We start from the raw sequence: 18594 nt of genomic DNA, 5'->3' as shown, positions 1-18594 counted from the left end.
CTGTATATATTTTTAAATGTTGTTAATTGCTGGTGGATTGATTGTGTCAGTAAGCACAAACTGTTGTTTACTGAATTAGTGCTTTTTAAATGGTTTGCTTTTCAGCCAAATGTGTAATTTGAAGTTACCATTGCATCTCAAACAAAAACAGTTCGCAGCTGCAGTTTTCGTAATTGTAATTTTGACTTGCATATGTTTGTAGATTTGATTCAAATATTTATCTGCAAAACCACAAGTTATGCACACAGTATCTTTTTATGACAAGTTGAGCTCCACTGTTAACCTAGGCAGTCGTTTTTTAAAACTCATTTTGTGGAATATGTGTGCTGCCGGGATGGTCAACATTTAGAGCTCCATCATTAGTTGCCCTTGTGAAGGTTGGTGACTGTCAGTGATTCAAACTTCACTCAAGAATGGCACTACTCAAGAGCTGCACATTCCTGCTACAAGCCTTCATTTGACTGATCAGGCCAATTCCCAACCCTGTGGGCATATGAGGCAAGTCCCATAAGCTAATGGACGTAGAACACTAGATATTTTTCTTTTCTCTCATTTGCCTTTGCTGTGCCTCATCATTTAAGGTGTTTGGGCTTAATGTGTTGCCATTTTGAATGATTGATCATAAACAGCCATCTTCAAGGAGACCTTCAAAGTAGCACTGTAGCTTTTACTACTTTTCCCTGGAAAGCCGGCCACTTGTGAGTTGAGAAAACATCACCACCGGATAGGGAAGTCACCTTTCAACATGTTTACACATGTCTGATCCATCTTTCTTGCGGGTGTGTTGTCTGAATCGGTGTAGAGCTGTTGCCTTTTTTCCCCAGCAGTTCTGCCATCCTTGGAGAGTGTGATGGAGGTGTTGCTAGTCAAATTTTTCCAGCAGTTTTGTGGGTTATTCATAATCAGTCAAGGTCATTAAAGTTAAGCTGAACTATTTAGTGTTTTGTGCACTAATCTTTGCATTTAAATCATTTGAAGCCAAAAAATAATACCCTCCAGCTTTTTTAGGCTTTAAAGGATGGATGTTGTCATTGTCAAGCAGCCTTGTCCATCACGTGGTCAGTGAAGTGTAGACATACGTAGCTAATCTAAGTTTCATTTTTAATTTCTTTCTGAGTCGAGTTGAAGTAGACCGACAGTGAAGCTATGCTTGAACAATTATTACAAGTGATTACTTAAGGTTCCTTAGGGATGTAGAAGCGAAGTTATTGACAAGAAATTATAGTTACTAAGATTAAAACTACAGATAACTCACCAGAATACATGCAAAAAGCAGTCTCTATGTATACTATTGGGATTCATTGCTTGACTTCCTTGTTACTGAAGTGAAATAAGTTAAAAGGTGGGAGATTTTACTATGTGAAAGCCGCTATATTAACACAGGGATTAAAGGAGGTCAGAACCATTAAAAAAACCAGCAAGAGAGAGGGTGAAAGATCAGAGGAGTTTGGGGCTAACTGCTGCTACTGAGAGAGTAGACTGCATATGGAGCAGAAGATGAACTGTGACATTGCGTCAATGTTGTAATTTTCTTGGCTGGAACAGGTTTGCTGTACTGTAGCAGAAAGATCTTGGTCTTGGCATTATTTACATAATGGAGTCACCAGTGGAGTTAGATTGGAAGCAAGCAATTTCGAGTACAGTTTATAAATTAGCACAAGGCAAGAAAAGACTTTAAAAGGAGAGACAGCGGACTGAGTGAAGGAATTTTTTCTTGTAATTTCCAGTTTATAGTAAATGTTATAGAGTAAGGTTAAAGTCAGTTAAAGCAAATTAGAAATGATCTTAAGGTATGGTAGAGCAACTCAGCCAAGTGGAACGTCCATCCTTTGGAGAGCCGTGAATATTTTACGTGAACCCAATGGTCATATAAGCAGGAGGTGTCACCAACTGCATAAGCTAAAGCATACATTTTGGAGCTTGAGTGGTGGCTGGAGTCACTGTATCTGTACAAGGCAAATTGAACAAAGAGAACATTAATACTAGGCTGCACAAGATGCAGAAAGGGACAGGTAACACGAATAGAAAATGTTCGGAGAAAGTAATGATGCCAAATTCAAAGTTAAACCGCAATGCAGAGACAATGTACAATGCATGTTCAGAAGTTATGCTGCAAATGGGGGCAAACAGGCAGACAGGAAATGGGTGACCACCAAATTTCCAACAAAAACACCCAACCATCCCACTTGTTAAGCGGTTTTCCATTTTGAATACCTGACAGGGTGATGATTACTTAGGGGATTGCAGTAAAAGCCAAGTCCATGGCACTGCTAGTGGTGCAGATGCACAGGTGGAAAAGACATAGTGTGAAAGGCCAGTACTGATGGGAGATTGATTAGGGGAACAGACAGGGATTTTTGTAGCCATCAAACAGGATTGTATGTTGCCTCCTTGGTGCTAGGATCAAGGATGCTACAAAGTGACAGCAGGATATTATTCTTGGTGTTGAGTTGGAGGGAGGTGGTGTGGGAACAGCCACACCGTGTCCTATGTTGGTGTGAATTAAATGGATAGGAAGGGGACTGGAATACTGCACTCAGAATTTAGGCAGCCAGGTAGAAAATTTGTAACGTAGGATCTCCAATCTCGTCTTCAGATTACTCCCAGTGCTGCCTTCAAGTGTGAATGTATGGCTCCAAAAATAATGCCATGGGGTAGGGCTTTAGATTCCAGTGACGTTGAAATTGGCGTTGGGGTGGGGGCATTGGCATCTGTACAAGGCAAATTGAGCAAAGAGAACATTAGCATAATACTAGGCCACACAAGATGTGGGAAGGGACAGGTAACATGAGAATAGAAAATGTTCGGAGAAAGTAATGATGCAAAACTCCAAAGTTAAACTGCATTATGTGAATACATGAATGTAGGTAGTAAGAGTGGGCAGAGTGCCATTTGGAATTATGATGTGGCTGCAATAACTGATACCTAGCTTGAAGGGCAGGACAGGCTCTTAAATGCCCCTGGTTACAAAGTGTGGAGAAAAAATAAGGAAGTATTTTTAGGGGAAAACAAAAGCAAGAGTGGTGGGGAAAGTGGGTGTTTCAGAAGGTTGAGGGAATGAATCCATTTGGCTATTGCGAAGGATCAAAAGGATAGAAAGACCATCATTCCATTAGTTTAATTATTTTCTGCACCTGTTTAGTACCCAGGTCTATGCTGTTTCAGTCCCAAAATGGATAATCTCTCACCTGCTTACATTGAACTTCCTCTGCTACAATTTTGCCTATTCACTTAATCTATCAATATCCCTTTGTAATTTTATTCAGCTTTGTAGATGATAGCATAACTTCGTGTCATCAGCAAATTTGGATACATGACTTTCTATGCCATTGCTACTAATAAATAATGTGAATAATTGAGGCCCTAACAGATCCTTGTGGGGCTCCACGAGTTACATCCTGCCTATTTGAGTACCTACCCATTATCCTAATTATGGTTGTTAGCTGGGAAATTGGTTCAGTGGCAATGTTAGTAATTTGCTCTCAAATCCATTGGCTTCTACTTTAGTTAAGTTTCTTTAAATGGGACTTATATGAGTGTCCAGAATGCATTTGGTAAACAACACCCACAGACATTCCCTTCCCACTACATTATCACTTCTTCAAAAAATTCAGAGGTTTGTCAGGCATGATCCACCTGTCACGAATCCATGCTGGCTCTCCCTGATTAACTGAGCATTTTCCAGGTGTTCAGTTACCTAATCCTTGATTATAGACTGTAACATCTGTCATGGGGAAATTGTTGGGCTGTGTGGCCTGTAATTCCCTGGTTTTGCTCTTTTGCCAATCACAAAGTGACATGCGACTTTCTGATCCAGAGGTACAATTTAACATACAATGTACCTAACTTAAATCAAGTAAAAACCCACATGCTTATTACAGTAAGAATTGAAATTTGTAGCTATTAAATTTCTGATATGCATTTCCAGCCTGTAAAGCTCTGTGCCTAAAACATTACTGTTTTCATTGTTCTCCCATGACATTCTTTACTAGTCATGAGCAACTATTAATAAAAATAAGCACAGCAGTAGTTGGTGTCATCCCTGCCTCCGGAAGGTTGCTTCCCTGAGTACTTAATAGCATCTTACATCGCAAAGGCTTTAAGGCTTTACTTAGAAAGGGACAGAAACAACCTTTTGTGACCAAGATATGATTCAAAAGAGGAAACAACTCCCAATTCTTCAATTCTTTCTTTTATTTATTAGATATTGCATGAGCCAACTGTCCCAATGAACAGTCACTCTTGAATATAATCCTGGTTGTTTCAGAGGCACAGCAAGTCTTGAATGTGTTGTAATTTGGCTACATTGGAGAGATGTAGATTTACAATTTGCACAACATCACCTCAATCCGTGATTACATTTCGATTGGAATGCCTGCTTAGAGCAGAATGGAGACTTCCAGAAGAACAATGTGACTTGTAAGCGTGGTGTTCTGTAAACCTGTATTACCTAATGGCATAAATCATTCTCTGCTTTTTAAACTTTAATCAGCAATTTCAACATCTGTATATCATTGTTTTAGCTTCAGGTAGTGGCACTGTCGAGGAGTACATTTCAAAATCCAGTAGGATGATGAACAAAGCATTCCTACTGATGTTTCATGTCAACTCTTTGGATTAATGTAACCACAGTATGATTATTTTCTGAATAACATGTGACTTTTCCTTGAGGCAATATTCTGTCACGTAGCAAATAACTGATTTATAATTAACATGAAAAAGTGGCTGACCTGTCCCATTTGATGTTTTCATAGTATGAAAAATGATTTATTACCTTGTTCCTTTTTTGTTCATTTTCTGTAATACTGTTGCACTATTGTTACAGTAGTTTTGGAGCTTAGAGTGATATCTGATATGGCTTTTTTTTAACCTTCGAATTAGCAACAGACGTTCATCTAGATGTTTTCTTGTCAAATAATAAGAACTTGCATTTATTCAGTGCCTATAACTAGGCAAATTATTCCAAAGCATTGTGGGGATGGTGTTGGGATGTTATCAAAGTTTGGTACTGAGCCAACATGAGATATGATGTTAGGTCGGCTAACATGTGTGAAGAGTTTCTGAAAGGAGAAAGTGAATAGCGAGGCAGTGAGGTCTTTAGGGAAGCAATTAGTTTGCTCCAGACAAGTGAATTAACTGATTGTCAAGGGTGGAATGATAGAGACAAGTAGAAATGATTTTTGTTTTTGAGCAGTCCTCCAGAGATTTTCTCAAGAACTATTGTTTGATTTTTAGGAGCTACCTTTTGGTTCTTAGCTTGCTTTTCATTTTCACAAAATGCTTTATTTAGTTATACACTCACGTGGTAATGTTACTTTTGTTATTTGTGCCCATTTAATAGATTGGGCTCGTAAGGAAGCAGAATTGGACAAATTTAACAATATAAACAATCAGTACAATGGAGTAACTTTTGAAAGCCACGATATACAAGGAAAATATTGATTTTTGTTTTTAAAAATTGGGATGCAATATGTAAATCAGAAGACCAACAGGTTTTTAGTTAGTCAAACATACTTCCCTCCCCTGCCACCCCCCCCCAAAAAAAACATAATCACCCTACATCAAGTAACTTTTGCAAGGTGAAATGCTTTGAGATCATAGATCATAGAATCCCTACAGTGTGGAAACAGGCCCTTTGGCCCAACATGTCCACAGACTCTGAGCATCCCACCCACAACCATCCCTCTATAACCCACCTAATCTACACATCCCTGAACACTGGGCAATTTAGCATGGCCAATCCACCTAGCCTGCACATCTTTGGACTGTGGGAGGAAACTGGAGCACCCGGAGGAAACCCACACAGACACAGGGAGAATGTGCAAACTCCGCACAGACAGCGGCTCAAGGCTGGAATTGAACCCGGGTCCCTGGTGCTGTGAGGCAGCAGTGCTAACCACTGAGCCATCATGAAATGTGTTAGCGCAAATACAAATCTTAATGAAACAAAGTTATTCAATACTGTATTATCCAATTGTGATAACACTCATTGGAACACTTCCTACCACACTTTTATTTTCTGTCATCTAGTAGTTCCTGAACTTCAGCCAACGTGTCAGTTTGCAATGTATCCATTAACTCAATAACATCAAAGTATTCCATTTAATGAAAGGTTTACAACTGCACCCCCCCTAGTGGTAGATCCCTTCGTCCTTCTACCTGGCCATCTGTCCAGCCGCCTGCCCACCCTTTCCTCCCTCTGCCCTCGCACTCTCACCTGTGTGACACCTTTCACTACTTTGTGACTTCCATTTACTCTTGCCCTTTGCAGACCATGCACTCTGATGTTACCATGTATGCGCTGCCCCTGTCCTTCTAGATGGTAATACTCATGAGTTTAGAAGGTGATGTCTAAGGAACCTTGATTATCTTGCATAAGATACACACACGTACTGAGCATTAGTGGTGGAGGGACTGAGTATTTGTGTATACGGTGCCAATCAAGTAGCTGCTTTGTCCTGGATGGTGTCAAGCTTATGTTGTTGGAACTGTTCTCGTCACATTCTTGGCTTGTGCCTTATGGATGGTGGGCAGGTTCTGGGGAGTCAGAAGGTGAGTTGCTTGCTGCAGGATACCAATTGTCGAACCTGCTCTTGGAGCCACTTTTTCTAAGGCTAAACCAGTTTGAGTTTCTGGTCAATGGTAACTACCAAGATGTTGAAAGTGGAGGATTCTGATGCTTATGTCAGTGAATATCAAGGGGGCAATGGTTGGGTTGTCTGTTATTGGAGATGGCCATTGCCTCGTACTTGCATTTTTCACTGATCTGCGGAAGCCTGGATTTTGCTGCATTTGAATATGGACTACTTCAGTAACTGAGGAGTTGCAAATGGTGCTGAACACTGTCCAATTATTGCCAACATCCCCAATTCTGACCTTACGATGGAGGCAAGGTCATTTATGAAAGAGCTGAAGATGGCTGCACTAGGGCATGACCCTGAAGATGCCCTGGAGCTGAGATGACTGGTTTCCAACAAGCATAATCATTTCCATTTTGACAGGTGTCACTCGAGCCAGTGGACAATTTTCCCATTGCCTTTGGTTCCAGTTTTGATGGGCTGTTTGATGTCAAGACCTGTCACTTTCACCTCCCCACTGATGTTTGAACTGCGACTGAGCTGAGTGGCCATGACAAAACCAAAACTTACCATCATTGCCCAGACTATTACTAATCAGGTACTGCATAGTAGCACTGGTGATAACGCATCCCACCACTTTACTGATTGGTGAGAGTCGATGGAGGCATTAATTGGCCAGGTTGGATTTGACCTGTGTTCTTGTCTCTCAGACACACTAGTACAGTTTTCCACATTGTCGTGCTGATGTCTGCGCTATGGCTAGTTTCTGTTGTCTTCCAGTTTTAGTTCCCACTTCATGACAATTGCAGAACCTTCTGACCTCATTCACATCTATATAAATGAGTGGGAAGGCTCTCTGGATCTGATCCAGATGCAGACATTGTTCCCTGCAAAGTGCCGTGGTACAACATGAACCCTAACTTCACCCATACAAACACATTGCAATACTTCCATTTTCCACACCTGTTCTTCCTCTGGTTGTAAAGAAAATCATCAACTGAGTGCAAATTCTTTCACTTTCATTCCTCTCACTGCAGTAAGTGTTGCGGAAGTTGTTGGATTAAAAATAAAGCAGTGGTATTTACAGAGATTGTAAATTCAGACCCAGTTAACCACTAACGCTGAGCAGTCTTAGCCTGTTGACTGACATCCATAGGCAGGAGTAATGCGGCTGTCAAACTTGTTTTCACTTTGGGCCTCTTGCAATGTCAGTGTGCCCACGTTCGTGGGAATACCGGTTTAATTCAGCATTTGCCTTGATGAAGTAGTATTGCTGTTTGTTTTTTAAATTGGGAAAGCATTCTCATTTGTATATAAATTGGATCTTTAGAGTTTTATTATTGTATGCTTCTCTCCAGGCAGAATGCTGTCATTCTAAAAGTAAGGAAATGTGACATGCTAATAGGTACTCATTTCCAAAACTTGAAGTTGAAATCTGAATAAAAATGCAGCTCAAAATATATTTGCATTAACTTGTATTTTTAAAGCTCATGCCTTATTTTTAATAATTTCTTTGCACCGTTTTAGCCAAGCGAGTCCACAGGAGATTTGTTACTGGGCACTTAGTTGCACTATATAATTAGTGATGACTAGAAATTGCATTATGGTATCCTGAAATAGCCCCTTCACCCTTTCCTTGTATTTTTCTTCATATTGCTTTTCCTGCAGCTGCCATTATAAAATCATGCATCTGAAACAATATGCTACTGGTCTGTGTCTTGTCCTTTTATTGGAAGCTAGATTTAGCTGCTATTTTCCATGTCAATGCATGATATGTGGACAGACTGCATAAAACAAATTGTGCCCTGCAGAGTTTTATGCTCCATTGAGTGCTTCTATTCTTGGTTTTTTTGTTGTGTGGTCTAAATCTCAGCCAGACTAGTTTTGTTTTGTCTGTCCATGACAATGTATGAGTGGGAAAAAAAAAGTAGTGCCTTGAGGAAAGTTTTCAAAGCCAATTTTTAATTTGAAATGTGTGTTTGTGTATGCAGGTCTGTCTTTGAGGCATTTTCAATCATATTTTCTAAAATTCTGTAAGTGTGGGGTCATTTATTTTTGAGTTTTAAGCTCCTTTGAAATTCTATCACTTTTTTTGTTTGAGTTGCAGTTATTTTGAAATATTGTAAATTTTGTGAAAAATAAGACCATAAGACATAGGAGTGGAAGTAAGGCCATTCAGCCCATCGAGTCCACTCCACCATTTAATCATGGCTGATGGGCATTTCAACTCCACTTACCCACACCCTCCCCATAGCCCTTAATTCCTTGTGTGATCAAGAATTTATCAATCTCTGCCTTGAAGGCATTTAATGTCCTGGCCTCCTCTGTGCTCCGTGGCAATGAATTCTACAGGCCCACCACTCTTCTGGCTGAAGAAATGCCTCCTCATTTCTGTTCTAAATTGACTCCCTCTAATTCCAAGGCTGTGCCCACGGGTCCTTGTCTCCCCACCTAACAGAAACAACTTCCCAGCGCACACCCTTTCTAAGCCATGCATTGTCTTGTATGTTTCTATAGATCTCCCCTCAATCTTCTAAACTGGTAATGAATACAATCCCAGGATCCTCAGCCATTCATTGTATGTTAGGCCTCCCATTCCAGGGATCATCCGTGTAAGTCTCCGCTGGACACACTCCAGTGCCAATATGTCCTTCCTGAGGTGTGGGTTCCCAAAATTGGACACAGTATTCTAAATGGGGCCTAACTAGAGCTTTATAAAGTCTCAGAAGCATATCGTTGCTTTTATATTTCAACCCTCTTGAGATAAATGACAACATTGCATTCACTTTCTTAATCATGGACTCAACTGTGCTTGGTGTAAGAGATGTTCCATGAATTGAAGAATACTGTCTAGTCTCAACAGTGAATGACTAGGGTGCAGCAAGTGCAGTTAACACTTCACCCAAGCATGTGTTTTGTCCTCTCGGAGAAACATTGACAGGAAAAATGCAAAGAAGCTAATGTGAATTTTAATTATTGTTTTAATAAGCTTTAGTTGAAGCTCTCAATCCAGTGGGCAGCTATTTAAAAGGTATGCAAAATCTTGCACACAATCATATATATTAGCCTATAAAGAACCCAAAATGTTTTGTTACAGTTGCATTTTATAGTGACAAGTCATGTTCCATCACAGCTGTTGAGGTGCACTTTTTCTTTTGAACAGTCCGTTATCAGGGAGAAAAGAAAAGTATAACAGTGACTAGGACTGATGGGGCATGAAAGATCTGTGCACTTTAATGGATGAAAAACTAACACGGCGGAAAAACTACAACAGTCTCTGTTTTTGTTGAGACATTACAAGCTGGCGGCTGCATGAGGTCATTGCCAGAAATCAAATAGTACTTTTAGACTTTATTGGCAGTACTTTCATATTATTGGTTTCTGTGATGGGAATGAAGTTGGAAGGTTCTGTAGCCCATTCATAAGCTCTAGGCTGCTCATCCATTTGAGACTTATAAATGGCAGCTGCATCCACTTAAGCAGAATGATAGGACAAATAGATTTGAAGATTTATAGGAAGTTGGGTGACTACAGATTTAGATCTGACATCTAATTTCCTAATGGATTAAGGACTGTAATGCTCCAATGCCACTGGTACATGCACATATTGTTACTTTAAGAAAAGTAATTCCTGTAAAGAGAAACCAGCATTGGTGCAGTAAATAACCTCGAGGCCTTGGTCATGAGCAAAAAAACCAGCAGGAACACATTGCAGTGTATCCTAATGTGATGGGTGACCAGTGTATTGAGGTTGTTCTTAAATTTTGTTCTTTTCTGTGAAATTTGCTTATGACAGTGTGTTATTTGTCGTGGTAAAACAATTTATCAATTGTTTAGGATTTTTAAAACCGTTTCCCTGTCAAACATCTTAATTTTGAAACTTAAGCTTTGCTTCATTTTGGTCAGCTTAAATGAGAATACTTGATTTGAAAATATTTTGAAAAACTCTTCAAGCGTAACAAAGTAATTGAAAGTCTATCGTCCCACCCCACCTTGAAGGGAAGGTAAACTTTATATTGATTTTGCTTCAGCGCTGCTCAGTGCAAATAAATGTATTTCTGGGGACTAGGGTATTATACTGACCTCTGCTGTCACTGTAAATTGAGACATCTGTTTCAAAGGTCATAAACTGTCTGGGAATACAAATGCCTCCCGACATTCCAACTATGTGTTCCACCCCATCCTGATCAGCATTATATTTTTATTGTTTCTTCTTCATTGCTTTTTCCAAATCCTGGAGTTTGTCACTTAATAGCTATGTGGGAGCACTGTCACTATGTAGGCAGCATTCCAGAAAGATGTCTCATCACGACTGTATTGAGGGAAATTCTGCATGGATGGTAAATGCTGACCTTGGCAGTGATGCTGCCCACATCCAACTGTTTTTTTAAAAAAAACGAATCCCTACCAAAGTGAGAGTCCAATTCTTAAGGTTTGTGGCCAGAATGAAAGCACAGTGATAGAAAGGAATGAGGGTCCAGCCCTGTATTCTGGACATGAGGGGAGTTCACCTGTCAGGGTCTACATCTAGCCCAGTCTTGGCAGTTTGCTCTCAGAATTGCTCCAAGGTAGTCACTGATGTGAATGGTTTCAAACTTTTTGGCTGGATTGGCATTCTGGATTGGGAAAGATTTCCTCTTGGATCTAACTCCTGCCCTGTTCCATGTCTTGACTGAGAACCTGACCACTGGGGCACATTGTCCAGGGTTGGGGCGAAGATGCTGGTACCACTTAATGTGATCTAGTTCATCTCATGGGATCCATACAACATCTATAGTAACCAGTTCAGTTGACATAATTTGCAAAGTGAATAATTCTGACCTAAATTGATCAAGGATAAGACCATAAGACATGGGAACAGAAGTAGGCCATTCAGCCCATCAAATGTGCTCTATTAATCACGACCTTTTGGATTTGGGAACCATTGTTAAATTTGTTTAAAGTTATTGGATCGTTGCAGTCTTGCTTCAGAAGTGAACTACTTGAGGGATACCCAGACTCAGATTTTCTAGTCAGAAGATGGCCCACAGGGTTGATTAAAGCGGGTTATTTAACAAAGCACTACAGGAATCTTGAGTAGTTCTGCTGTTAATTCTTTTTCTCTTACGCACGTTGCACTTCTGCAGAGATGAGAGATAATTTAGAAGGCAACATTGGAAAGTTAACTGACAGAACTGCGATGGACAAACCTATAATCAGTAAGGGAATCAAGGTTTGGGGTGAAGGCAGGAAAGTGTCATTGAGGATTATCAGGTCAGCAATGATCTTATTGAATGGCAAAGCAAGCATAATAGACTGAATAGCCTGTTTCTGCTCCTACATCTTATCCATGGGCTAGTAATCTAGAACCCCAGGTAAATGTTCTGAGGACGCGAGTTCAGTTCGCATTATAGCAGATGGTGATAGTTGAATTCAATGTAAAGTAAAACAAAACACCAAGGATAAGCTTGGGTGCTTCGATACTGGTTGTTCATGTTGCTCGCTGTCTTCTGAGTTTATCAAGCAGGGCCGAGAAATCCAAAAGTAGTTGTTTTTGCAAGTGTTTTCCCAACACTGCACCTCCCCATGACCCCTACTCAACATTATTCCATGGCACCAGACTTCTGTACTGTGCCATCTGCAACACACAAATAATGGAACCAGTCAGTTCTATCATTGAAGAGGCCAGTCATCAATCCAGCGTGTCAGCTTCTTTGTATGAACCATGACACTTGAATTGCATGCCATTGATTGCTTGGTTCATTTACAGATTGGCCACTTATCTGATATCCTGGAGGGGCTGATGATCCCCGTGAGTAACATGACAGCGTGAGTAAAGAGAGGATGGGAGTAAATAACAAAGGGAAGATGGACACAAAAATTTTGACTTACTTTAAGTTGATTGGCTTTTCGTTCAAAATATCAGTAATAACTGCATTCCCGTTTAAAGGAAGAGAAATAACAAAGTGTGGAGCTGGATGAACACAGGTCTAGGCCCGAAACATCAGCTTTTGTGCTCCTGAGATGCTGCTTGGCCTGCTGTGTTCATCCAGCTCCACACCTTGTTATCTCGGATTCTCCAGCATCTGCAGCTCCCATTGTCTCCTGTTTAAAGGAAGATAATTTTCTCTGGATTAGCTGAAAGAGTGGTATTGTTATAATTTGCAACTACTTCAGCAACAAAGTAGTGGCCGCTTTCAGATATGCTTCTCTGTGCTGCTTAAAAAATTTCACCTAACAATAAACATTTTAAAAATCATTTATGAAACTGTTCAATTAATGATTCTTTTGTACAATTCAAAATTGAAAGGCCTATTTTGCTGAAAATTGGTAGAAATTGTAATACAGCATGACAAAACAGCCAGAACGTTACTTTTTTTTAGTTTGACTATCATGTAGCATTGGAATAATTCTGGAATCTTTCAGGCAGCATGAAGGATTGGTCAGAATAAGATCGGAAAGTAACAAAGGGCAGAAATTGGATTTGAAACAAAATGCAGACTGACGCAAGATTGAGTGACAGTTAGGAGGGATGTAAAATTGTTTTATTATTTTGAGACATAGATATCTGTCCCAAATCTCTCAATTTAATTCATGCTCCTGTGATATTTAGGATCAAAACCACATTTGGAGAACAGCCAGCAGAACATGTGGTTGAACATCTGAGATGATGCTGTTAACTTCAGTCAGCTAAGGGATTGTACAATTAATGAGGTGAATAGGGAGGGAGGTTTAAGTTTGGACATCTGGTATGCCCCAAATTAAGCATATATTTATACTCTGTTCATCAACATAGCCTTGCACACTGTGCATGGGTTCTTAATAGTTCATGTAATAATATAATAACCCCAAGTGTTCATGATATCTCATTTGCAGTATTCGCATAGTGAAGGAAACCCTCATGTGTTCTGCAGCACTCTTCCAGAGACGATAAACAGTGGAACTCCAATCGTCAACATACATATTTGAAGCAAGCTTCATTTCTATCGCAAACATCTTGTGACAAGTGTATAGTTATTTGAATGAGGAAACATATGGTGAAGCATTGAACATTGATTGTCAGGACTGGGAGAGTTGCAGGGAAGCAGGTGTGAAAAAAAGAAATAACATTCTGCCTGTCCCTTATGAATTGCCTCTGGCTACAGGGTATAGTGGGCTGGTAATAGTGGCTATTAGGACATGTGGAATGTTTGTGCTATTATTGCCCTTCATACACGTGATAATACCATCTGTTGCTGTTTGCTGATGGGTTAGCTCTCCCTATTAAGCTAGATACACCTTAATTGGAGAATGCGTTAAAAAGAACTCTAGGAGAGATTTTGGGGAAATCAGTACTGATCGACATTTTGATTTTGGTGACCAAAAAACATGGTATGGGGTTGACTACCAGTGCTAACCAGTGTGGGAAAGCTTTGTCATGTATACACTAGGAGGGGTCTACAAAATGGCTCTTCACACCATTGTGATTGTTTCAGCTCAGTTACTTCAAAGTTAAAAACGTGCAGGTTGAAAAAGACCAAATGCATTGATGGGGGGATCCTGCGAGGGGAGAGGAGAAAAGCTAGCATGGATTGAAAATGTTGTAGCTTTTATTATATTGCTCATTTTATGGTTTTCCACAGTTCAGAGTGGACATTATCTACATGATTCTGTGCTTTTTTTCCCTCTATCATAAAAGATGTATTAGGTAGTCACTAAGAAACCATCTTTTTGGTATCTGTCCTAAAATTGATCAACGTAGTTTGAGCCTGTGGCTGTTTTGTCTATCTTAATTTTAAAAATTTAACTTTTATATCGGCTCTTAAAAATACCACTTTTCAAAGCGGAAAAATGTATATTTCTCCAGTGATAATGGGAGCTGCAGATGCTGGAGAATCCAAGATATTGATGTGTTGGAAGTGGGTGAAGGGGTCAGTGGAGGAAGGGTTAGGCTCCAACCAGCCCAGCTCTTCCCCTCCACCCACTGCATCCCATAACCAGTCCAACCTGTCTCTGCCTCCCTAACCTGTTCTTCCTCTCACCCATCCCTTCCTCCCACCCCAAGCTGCACCTCCATCTCCTACCTCCCAACCTCATCCCACCTCCTTGACCTGTCCGTCTTCCCTGGACTGACCTATCCCCTCCATACCTCCCCACCTATACTCTCCTCTCCACCTATCTTCTTTTCGCTCTATCTTCGGTCTGCCTCCCTCTCTCTCCCTATTTATTCCAGAACCCTCACCCCATCCCCCTCTCTGATGAAGGGTCTAGGCCCGAAACGTCAGCTTTTGTGCTCCTGAGATGCTGCTTGGCCTGCTGTGTTCATCCAGCCTCACATTTCATTATCTTGTATATTTCTCCAGCCTGCTTTCAAGGTTTCAGCTTCCATTAGCTATTTACCACTACTTGAAAATCTCCTTGTGTTCTCTTAATTTTGGTGGTGAAAATTAATTAATTAATTATGCTGATCCTGCATTTTGAGAGGTAATGATCCTTGATAAGTTAGGACAAATTATCAATATTTTATTGAATGGGATGGCAACAAAATTTATTGACAATCTCCATAACATTAAAAAGCCATGCGTTATTTTATATAATTAAGTATGAATAATAAGGTTAAGACTATGCATGAAATATTTCAGTGACCAAACATTGATTTATTTTTGTTTTTTAAAACGTCTAATAGAAATAGTTTGCCAGCTCATTAATGTAGCTGTTAAGAGAATAAATCATACATAATGGACTTTCTCACATGGGCTTTTGACATGTAATTATGGAAATAATACCCATCACTAATTGGAGGATTTGTACTTAAATGATTTTATCATCAGTTACTTCACAATGTCACACATATGAAATCATTACTGGAATGGCAAGATGTCAACTACTCCATGAAGATGGATTTCCATTGTCCTGTTTAAAAAATGCACCAGTGCGCCTCATCATGTCACATTTGTTGTTACATTTAAGCATTGAGATCAATGAGGAAACTATGTTCCTTTTATTTTGATCCAATTCCCCTTACTTTACTGAGCCCAGCATTATTTTTGAACTAGTTGTAGAAATGAGGAAACCTGCTACAAAACAAACAAAAAGTTTCAAAAATGAGAGAGGAAATTTACCACCTCCATTGGCATCTCTTATAGTAATTAAGATTAATCCTGCTCATTACATGGCAACTACTTAGGGGGAACTAAGTGGAGCATTTGGAAAATATGAAATGAGAAAAAATTGGGTTTCTGTTCTGATGACTTTGGTTCCAGAAATACGTAGATATCTAAGCCTAAATTTCTGCTGAAATAATTGAGTTTCAGTATCAATGCAATTTATTGTAACAAATATAATTTTGCTGAATACTAAATTTTAAAAAAATCATCCTGCTGCTGTTCTGACGCATGAAATATTTGATATATGTGTAAAATCAGTTCAAGTATTTTTGTACATGTAGAAAAATGATGCCAAAAATATTTTGAAGGGCAAAATGGCCCTTGGCTAATGCTAAACATTGTTCTGTTTTACTTGGAAGTACTAGCTTCTTTCTTAAATTCAGTTCATTTGTTAGATTTCAGTTAGATTCATTTATGATTAGGCATGATATAATGTCACTATCATCTTCTAAAATTCCATTTTGAGAATTTGTCCTTGAATGTGTTTTTGTCATCTTTTTGCATTACAGTTGCCTAACTATGTCTTATGTAATTTGGAAATTTTGCACATTTACATCTTCAATTAGATATGTCATCAGAGCCAAGACCTATTTATTGTTTGTGTTAATTGTTATTTCCTCTAAGAAACCAAGAAAGAAAAAAATATTGTCAAATATTGAGTGCATGATTCCGTTATTTTGTTGCAATGGATTTATTTCTCATTGCATTATTGAGAGTCTTTTCTAGATATAACCGGAATGGTTGAACCAGAGTGCTCTAAACAATATACTCTGCTCTTGAGACATTTCAATTCTGGTTTCTGTGACTGTCTACTGTAGAGGACAGATGCTCAATGGCATTGCTAATAAATGTTTTTTGAGCGAATAATCATAGTGCTTTTCAGCCCCTTTTTATTTTAAAAGTTACTCCATGCTTTTAAGGTTTTGTCATATTCTTCCTTATACAAAAATTAAGAATACATCGTAAAACCATGTTTTGCAATATCTGTGTAGTCCAAGATCTCTAAACTTTACTTTTAACTCGAATCACAATTTAATGAAAAGATGAGATTATTTGATGGCCTTCATGACCTTTTTGAAAAGTTCGCATGACCTGAAGATCCTGTAAAAGCTGATAAATGTACATACCTAATATATTTGAAGAAATATAAAGAACAAATGAAATACTTATGACAAGTTTGGCATCAACTAAATGCAAAATATACTGAGACAGTTAAATGATTAAAAAGCTAATGAATATAAAACAATTATCTTTACCTTTTCTTATTGTTCCAGCATACAGATCTATGCCAGTATATGGACAAACACCCAGGGGGACTTCTTCCAGATAATGTGAAGGTAAGAATTATAACTACTCAACCCTGCAAGTGGTAATATCTTATACATTTTGTTCAATTTTTTTTTCCAATTTTCATCTCTTCTTCAGATTTGGTTCCATAGATACTTATCATACTCCAGGAAATCGTCCAGTTGGCCATTTATGCAGATTTTGACATTGGATATTCTCACTTAATTTGATACTGAGTATGTTGACAAGATTTTACTGTAACATCAGTTTTCACTCTTGATAGCGCTTGGTGGATACTGTTTTGACGGTGAGAATGCTGGCTGTTTTTATCCCCACAAACTCTGAGCGCGGTGGACTTAGTGACCCCATTATGATCTGAGTAAGATCAGTTACTGTAGAACCAGAGGCCTGCAAACCTTTTCAACTAGTGAGTTACATCTGGGTATGAAAATTGTATTGGTAGTTAGGGGTGAAATGGTTTACAAAACCTCAAGATATTAATCTTACGATAAAGATGCCTAAAAGCATGTGCATTGCATGATAGTCTCATCATAACTATGTAACAAATCCTGATGTGTTCTCTTTCAATGCCCTTTTGGCTTGAAATTAAAGGGGGCCATGAGTCACCCATTCTTTACATCTTCACAGTAGCAATAAGTCTGGTATCTCTGCCAACCCCCCCCCCCCACCCCCCCCTCCCCCATCAATACAGGTTGACTTGCTGAATACTTCCAGCCTTTTCTATTTGTATTTCAAATATCCAGCATCTGCAGTATTTTGTATTATATCCTTCGAAAAAAAAATGCTGCTTTGCTGTGATCTACAAATTTGGTACTCAAGGACTACCCAGGGAAAAACTCTCAAGAAAAGAGAAGGAATGTGGAGAAGTCAAAAGGTACCTGAAGGACTCCCTGCATCGTGTGGGGAGCATAATGATCTGTGTTCACATCTCATTCTTTGTCATAGAGTAATGAGCATGGAAACAGACCCTTTGTCCTAAATTAGTCCATACTGACCAGGGTGCCTACTCGGCTAGTTCCAATAGGCCCTATCCCTCTAAACTTTTCCCATTCATGTACCTATTCAAATGTTTCTTAAATGTTGCTATTGTACCTGCCTCAACCACTTTTTGTCTGGCAGCCTGTTCCATATATGCACTGCTCTCTGCATGAAGAAGTTCCCCCTCAGATCCTCCTTAAATCTATGACTTCTCACTTTAAATCTATGCCTTCTAGTTTTCAATTCCCATTCTTGAGAAAAAGCCTATATGCATTTAACCTATCTATGCCCCTCATGATTTTGTAAACCTCAAGGTGTTACCCTCATTCTCCTATGTTCCAAGGAATAAAGCCCTATCCTGGCCAAACTGCCTCTAAAACTCAGGCCTACTAGTTCTGGCAACATCCTCAAATATCTTTGCACACTTTGCAGTTTACTTATGTCTTTCCTATAACAGGATGACCGAAACTGTGGGCAATACTCCAAGAGCAGCCTCATCAACAACTTGTACAACTGTAACATAATGTCCCAACTCCTATACTCAATGCCTCGACCAATGAAGACCAGCATACTAAATGCTGCCTTCAGCATCCTGTCCACCTGTG

The 18594-nt window shown here is 39.3% G+C and overlaps 1 protein-coding gene across 12 annotated transcripts in view; it reads left to right on the top strand.

Annotated features, from left to right (window-relative positions):
* cdk14 (cyclin dependent kinase 14) overlaps positions 1 to 18594 on the top strand; it is a 592120-nt gene that overhangs the window by 217193 nt on the left and 356333 nt on the right. For all 12 annotated transcript variants that reach the window (XM_048521834.2, XM_048521892.2, XM_059638483.1 and 9 more), the window contains one exon: positions 16978 to 17040. In XM_048521834.2, the coding sequence (XP_048377791.1) occupies positions 16978 to 17040 (63 nt within the window). The remainder of the gene's footprint in view (positions 1 to 16977; positions 17041 to 18594) is intronic.

Source organism: Stegostoma tigrinum, chromosome 2, assembly GCF_030684315.1.
Source record: "Stegostoma tigrinum isolate sSteTig4 chromosome 2, sSteTig4.hap1, whole genome shotgun sequence".
Lineage (NCBI taxonomy): Eukaryota > Metazoa > Chordata > Chondrichthyes > Orectolobiformes > Stegostomatidae > Stegostoma > Stegostoma tigrinum.
Note: the sequence above shows the minus strand (reverse complement) of the source record. Positions and strands in the feature narration are given on the sequence as shown.